Below are 8265 nucleotides of genomic sequence, written 5' to 3' on the forward strand. Positions count from 1 at the left end.
GGAAATAAGCGCACATAATTATATGATCAGTACATTGTAACCGTATCATAAGAACATTTCAATAGCCGGGAAACAACCCGTCTACTGATATGTAACTAACGGTCATTTCGGTTTGCTTATAACATAAACGATCCATTAATAGAAAAGTTAGAAGAAATCGACTCGGGATTATGAATATTATTGACATCTTCACATTTTGAAACGGGAATCGTTTACCTCAATGGTTTGCTGGTCACGCGTTATTACTTACTTTGATCGGACAATTTTTTTCAAACTTAAACAAAATAACTTTCAATACGAATTTACGAAATTGTATATATTCCATGCAGATAATTTCTACATGACTTAATAATAAAAGTCCCGTTTTATAAACATGATTTATGAGTGATTCAATATTTAGTATATGTCTTAATGATAATAGTTTCTACTTAATTATACAATAATAATCATATTATTTATTACTATTTAATAATTGATATTTGTCTTTATGATAATAGTTTCTACTTCATTATACAATAATAAATATATTCTATATGACTAATTTCTATATGATTGAGTAAATATTCTATGAAGATAGTGTATACGTAAATTGATATAATAATGTATCTGTTTTGTATGTATTACGTGAGACTTCAGGTCCTTTGTATGTACTGTAAAGTGTAACCCGTAAATTGTATTACTGTATATCCTTTCAACGTATGCACAAATACACCTAATCAATTATTGCGCAATTTCTTTGCCAGTTATCATAACAATCGATTATTTAAAAGAACACGTTCACAAATCAATTTGCCCGCTTTTAAATTGATTAGCATTCAGTTCAAATACTCGGTTAAACGACGCGATTTTTAAGTATTTCAAAACAGTATTATTCAATATGATCAGGCTAATTTCATTAAAAAATTACTCGATTTCACAATTTCGTATTCATACAATTATACTAATAATTAGCGTTGTTTCAAAATTGTGTAAGTTCAAAACAACTATGGAAAAATACAATTTTATATAAATTTTGTTGAAAGTTATTGTGAGTAAGCAGTAAAACTATGATTGCTTAGATCCCAAACTTTGATCTGTGTACTATTAGCTAAGCTACCTACGTGACTATCTGTATTGAACTTCGTTATTACCTTTACTGATATTTGAAAAACACAGTTTACACAATACAGAAGCGTATGTCAAATAGGACAACGCAAGGTTAGTGAAATAATTTACACAAAAATCATTTCCTAGGTTTGACAAATAATGATATTAACATTAAGTAAAACAAATAATGATACCAACTAAATGATTTCTGAAATTAATACACCAAATAGTCAATAATAAAACGTACAGATCACCACGGCAACATGCAACATGAAACATAATCACTAATGTCTGTGTTCATGCACAAAGTCACATATAGTTAATGCACTTTCAACGACGACTGGTTCTTGGTCCTGATTGTGTGGCGTAACGGTCTTGAAGAGGACCCTTGATATAATGTGAAAACCCGGGTAGGATACGACATCTTTAGTAAGTGTGGATCCTCGAACAAGGATTGAACACACTGATTGTCCCAATTATATCATGTGCTCGATCAGTGAAGAACGTTGGGCGCCATTGTTGCCGGCCTAGCTACGCACATCGTTCGGATTTGGGTTCGAGCGACAAACAATCGAATCGATCGAAGTTTATAGAGAGTAATTATTCGATAAGGTTTTTTGCAGGAATACAACATATCATACAAAAATAAAATTTGCAACAAGCAAACGGAATATTTAAGAGAAAGTTAATGATTAGATGTGACGAGCACGTGTTCAGAGTAGGCTAGATTCAACTATATCTTGAGCATAAAACAACTAAGGGTACATTCTTTGTTTTTAATGCTAACCAAAACAACTCGACAAAACTATTAACACAACACAAAGTATTTTATATAAACTTAATATATAAATACCCTGTCATATAAAATACACCTGCGAATGGCGTTTACCCGATGTCATGGTGATTTAATGCTACATACACAAAATGATTGAAATAAAACCACTTACCACTCACATTTAAATACACATTTGTCTAAAATACAGCGTGCGTATGTATTCTTCAGCTTTAAAAGCATTATGTTCATTAAATGCCAGTCAAATGATATATTACCCGCGGGGACATATCTGAAGTTGAATAATTTGTAGCAGTACAATAGGTGAATATAATATTAAGTTTAAAAATATATAATGCGCAACAAAACAGGGAAATGCAACGAAAATAGAAATTCATCTTTTACTATTCAATTAAATGTTATTAGATATGCAACCAAAAGCAAAGCCTGCATGCAAGTTATATATAATATCCATCCAACCCAAGATATTGAGAGGCAAATTGTTGTTATATTTTCAGATATGTTGACCTTCCGTTGACTTAAATTACCCAAATGCAATCCTAAGCATAATCCACATAATATTTATGCTACTTTGACACTAAATGACAGCGCAATACCCCAACATACACGTACGATGCTGACCTGTATTTTCTTTTGTTTTATTAACTGTGAACAATATCGTACTGCTCACACATACAGTCCAACGCTATGGGACTATGAAACCGTGACTCATCCAAAGATTTATCTATGCAAATCTAAACATAAATACATACAAACGAAGAATTATTTTCTGAATTGCACGTTAATATTAGGGTCCATAGTCAGATATAATATTAGAAAACCAGAAAATTGTGGTCGCCTGTATCGCAACATAACGATGTTATGAAATGTTTTGAAATTTCAAATAATTTATTTTTCTCATAAATGACACTGATAATTTTTTATTCAATCCAATTGTACAGGGAGATACTGGTTTATTTAAAGTCGTTTTTTAAACAAACAAAAACTGATTCGAAAGCATTGTTCATCGCAAATATGAACACATACACGTTCGTATCCTGCGAACCGTAAGTTTTGAAGCCATGTTTGCATATGAATAAATGAAAATAGATGACTTAGACGGAACTTTAGAAAAATTATTTGACTATGTTTTATTTAAATTGCAGTTAAAATGCGATATTTGCATGGCGCGAAGCTTTTAGAGTTTAATAACATCAAAGCAACACCGTTACAATCGTGTAAATAGAGCTTATTCCGAATTAGCGTAACTGTATTCGCTTATCTAAAAATCAATTTCATGTTATTCCCCGCATAGTTATATTGCTATGTTTAACTAGCTTTGTTAAGTTTAAAATGCTTTAAAATACGAGAGAATATGTTGCATATGTAGTCTACAATACTTTTATCTTTCTACTTATAAATATTAGGTAAATAATAATGTAATAATTGTTGCAATTATTAAATAAGGGTTGACACTATGTGGTCAATAAGTATTTACCATTTACCTAATCTATGTGACACTCTCACGAAAACCTGCATATTGTCTTTCACATTTTCTGTATTCGAAATGATGTATGTTTTGTACCTACTTTAACTGCATTTATGTTGATGACGATGAGTTTTATATGCTTACGTCAAAATTAAATATTCTGATCTGTTTTGTTCTGTTCTCAACATTTAGCGGGGGATTTGATGGACTCGATTAGACATTGTCTTCCGAAACGAACAAATCGGTCATCTGTTTTATTCAAAATAAAAGCCCTGACAATAAACAATTGATATTTAATAATCCATTTAGCATAATCAATTGAATATTGAACACGTTAAGTTAAAAGTGATAATTATTGTTATAAGATAATCCTAATAGTTTATATTTTTTCATGTTAGAATTGCTCTCAAGTGTTTCTTAGAAACGAATGTATGTATTTATTTTTGCTGTACGAAAAACAAGAGACGAAATCCGGTCGGAATAGCAACGGAATAGACACATAATGCTTAAATTTCACCTGACCAATGGGCGGAATCATTTTTACACAAGTAAACGAACTCGTTTTTTTAAATGTTTTAAGCCAAAATCTTATCATGATCCTGTCGTAGTTTTTGTAAATATTCACTTTTGCACGACGCTGAAAAGCTATCTCTTGCACGACGGTTACATTACATTCACCTCTGTGTTGGGCTCAGAACGGACTATTGTTATGAAAGCGTCTCATTCATGTCATGATCATTCCAAGCGTTCATCATTGAGGTTACAGTATACTTAACAATTTCTTGCACGACGGTTACATTGCATTCACTGCATTAAAGAAAACCATATCATACCATGATATCTTATATCAGTCTTAATTCATTATTATAAATTTGATATGGTTTTTTGATGTTAAGAAACCAACATACATACACACGTCAAAGCAATTCCTAACGTCACTGAATACAAATTATGTTCAATTGTTTACATTTGTGAAGTGCGTGGAATGATTCCATCTGCGTAAATGGGCAATAAAATAGTTCCAAAGAGTTGCATTAAAACTCGCAAGTTTTTGCACGATTTATCGTACATTTGAAAGTCATATTTCTTAATTTAATGCATGCGATATTAAATATCCAATCAAATATGCATTGAATGCGTTTGTTCGGTTTTACCTATTTTATAGGCAAATGGCAAGCTGAGCATTTCGCAGAGTTGTATGTGAGAGCAAGGAACGACAACTCTGCGTGGAGATCGGCTGAAAAGGAGACCGAATTGTTATCCTAACATTTTCATAATTTCATGATTTTACTTACAATTGTACGGAATGACTGTGAGATTTAACAAGTAACTTGTTTGAAAAAGTTGTTAAATGTTGTATTATAAATTATAAGGAAAAAAATAATCTAAAATACACTTAATTTAGTGTTTTCTTTTATAATTTCCACGAATGCATTACGTTTGTGTACAGCCCGTGTGTGTGGCAATTTGTGGAAACTGTTGTTTTTTCCATAGAGTGACGTTATATTGAACATAATGATATGCCTGGAAGTTGATAAAGAATTTCACGCCTACTAGTAGTATTTATATTTATTTCAGCGTATTTTGGCATTATTCGTTGTTGGTTTATATTATTATTTTATTATCACAATAATAAGTGTAAGGTTGTTAAAGAAACCTTTTTTTTTCATTATAAAGCCTTTAATATTATAGACACAACTTTTTTAAGGATAATTTTACATTTCTTATAAGTCAGTCTCCAACAATGGGAAACTGTGCATACCAATGTCTACTTGAGCTGATTAACTCTGACCGCCAGCTGATCTGGGTTTTTTGGTATTCGGATGCTTCCACATTCCCAGTCATCTAAATATATACTGTGCTACAAAGCATCTGCTTATCAGGTTTTAGGCTGGTTCATTCAATATTAGCTGTTTGTTTAAGTTGGAGTGTTTAGGCAACTAACTATTGTCAATATCTTTGAATTCTGATAATATTATACAATTTGGAAGTCAATTAAACATCTTGATGTAAAAGAAGTTCAAAGTAACTGGTGATTTAGTCTCACACTTTTGCAAAATTATGTTGTTGGTGAATATGTATTACTAAATAATATTATAACAGGCTTGTATTTGTATGCATGTATTCGTTTGATTTAGATTATTGCAAGACATCATCATTATGATATGTATATATTTTTCTATCGGAAATGTTAAAAGGTACATCAAGGATCATGGGTCCTATGTTTAGTTGGAATATTTGTTTAATGTACGAATCTAGTGTATTTGTCATTGAGAATAATATCTGTGAATTATATCGTAATGGTTGCTTTCTAACGTCAAGTGTACTTGTTCACTTAGCAAACTTAACATTTATTTGAAGGCTTTATTATACGATTTCAACACTTTATTTCGTTTCATAAATAGTATTGCCGATTAATCAAAATTGTTGCTTTATTTATCGGTTATACCGAGTAATATTTTGTCAGTAAAGGGTGTCACTCAAAAATTGTACGGGGCGCTTGATCACTTATTGAAAATCTATTTCTCGATATCACTTGACACTAACGCATTTGTTGTTTGACGCAAGAGAAAATTGTTTGCTTTATTCTTATATTAATAGTGTCTATTGCTTTTGCTTATTTTATTTTGTTATTGATCCATAGTACGTAGTTGGTTGATAGAAGCGCCGTTTCGGGTAACAATGAAAATATGCGATTGACTTCACAAGTACTAATATAGGGTTGTTCCTTTCCCAATTATATAGGCAGTAAAAGGGCCATCATGGGTTTGAGTCATCTTGACTCTATAGCATCAGATCATACATCAGACGGTCAGAAAATGGCAACGAAGATTTAGACGGAATTTTCCGAATACACATTTTGTCAAATGAAGTTAGTCAATACTTTCTGAAAATGTATTAAATCATTACAAAAACGGTCGGTCGATGGTTATATTTTGCCAGGAGTGTGGCGGTAACTTTCAACGTGTCCCTCTCATTTATAATACATTTCTAACAGCTGTTATGATATACATAGTAAGTGATCACTAATATCCGTTGAATGTAATTATAATTTTAAGTGTTATTTGCACTATTTTTACAGTCCATACATTTAAAGGCTGGAATCGATGGCGAAAGACTGGAAATGGCTTATGAATCAGAGGTTGTCGCTATTTGGTGTTCAGGGTTAAATTATCGTAGCGCGAGTAAAGAAATGGAAACACCGTCAAAACACATAGTCATAGACCTAGGAGGTATGCCGTAAACATACTGTTTTCGGGTTGTTAAGAATACTATTACTGAGCACTGACATACTTATCTATAGTTTATACTGGTTTTTTATTTGGTGTAAACCTTTAACGCAATTTCACCTGGCGCACAATTTGTCATGATATAGAAATTTTATTTCAAAGAAAGAAATAAAAAAAAGCATAAAGAACGTTGACAACTCGTCTGTTAATTCATTTTAATTCTTTCCTTATAATTCTATATTTGTTCATAATTATTGATAACAATTTATGATGAAAACAGTAAATAGTATCAATTGATTATTATGCCGATGTAAGGCAGTCGCAACAGTAAGTTTGAGTAATCGGTTAAATAAATACATTTTTCGAATGCGTACACACTTTTATTTTTATTTGGACAATCTTTATTGATTTTCTGATTGCACTATTTAATTTTTAAACTAAGAATCTATATGAAGACGTATATGTATGAAATTAAAATAAAACAACACAGCGTTTATTGAGATCATACATACCATACTGATATTTAATTAACAAAATTGATACTCACCCTTTGGTTCTCAGTCATAACCATTTTCTCAGTTTGAGTTTCTTGGCATTGCATGCATGCAAAATCTTAACTTATTTAGCACCAACAGCATTATGTATTTTCACTTCAAGAATTACCGTAATTATATATTTTCTGCTATTTAACTTATAGGTGGAACGGCAGATGTCTCACGTATCCAGACATTACCGGACAATCATGTAAAAGTGATACATATAGCTAGTGGTGGTTCTTAGGGTGGAATATACGTGGACCAGAATTTCTTATTATTCTTGGACAACCTTTTAGGAAAAGGCGTTTTTGAAAAATTACGGACTCTTCGTATTCAAGACTTTTCGAATTGATAAGAGAATTTGAATCTAAAAAGAGATCAAAAACATTCCATGCAATCAATGTTTGTATAATAAGGCTTCCGTATTCATTAATGAAAATAACCCGAAAGCAAAATGCTGCAAGTGGAAACAGTATCGCGGTGTCAGACAAACTGCGTATAGATCATTCGGACGTACAAACTTGGTTTTCAGAACCAATTTCGAGCCGTATCGATCAAGTCAAAGACTTAAGAAAGCTGGATTATTTAAATGATGTGAACACTGTTTTGTTGGTCGATGGATTTGCGGAATCGAATTATGTACAGGAGAGGCTCAGAGATGAAATTCCCGGAATTTCTCTGATAGTTCCTGAAGATGCCGGCTTGGCGGTTCGTAAAGGAGCAATGATATTTGAACACAATCCAGACGTAGTGGCAGCACGCGTGATGTACGGCGTTGCTGTTAATATAACGTTTGATGAAAAGAAACACCCATCTGAAGTAAAACAACTATATACAGACGAATGGTGTGTGTTTAACCGTTTTAAAATCTATGTTAATGCGAACGAGGAGATCAGCGTCGATCGTGAGGTAGTTCGTCACTTTATTGCTTTTGCAAAAGAAACACTAATTCGTGTATACAGAACCAAGTCGGATAAGCCGATAAACACTACGGAAGCCGGTTGTGAGCGTCTTGTTACATTCAGGATCAATAACACCGACAGTGTATCGTTAAGCGATCAGAGAATCGAAGTACACTTTATGTTTGGCCGCACTGAGCTGCTTATAAAGGTTAAACGTTCGCTCACGGGGGAAGAAAAACACTTGCCTTAG

General features: G+C 32.4%; 1 protein-coding gene across 1 annotated transcript; it reads left to right on the forward strand.

The window, feature by feature from the left end:
- The first annotated feature begins 7545 nt into the window (after positions 1-7545).
- On the forward strand, positions 7546-8265 carry LOC127848961 (heat shock 70 kDa protein 12A-like). The gene has a single exon (XM_052381687.1). It carries the CDS (start codon positions 7546-7548, stop codon positions 8263-8265), a length of 720 nt encoding a protein of 239 aa, XP_052237647.1.

The sequence above is a fragment of the Dreissena polymorpha genome, chromosome 10 (genome assembly GCF_020536995.1).
Source record: "Dreissena polymorpha isolate Duluth1 chromosome 10, UMN_Dpol_1.0, whole genome shotgun sequence".
Classification (NCBI taxonomy): domain Eukaryota; kingdom Metazoa; phylum Mollusca; class Bivalvia; order Myida; family Dreissenidae; genus Dreissena; species Dreissena polymorpha.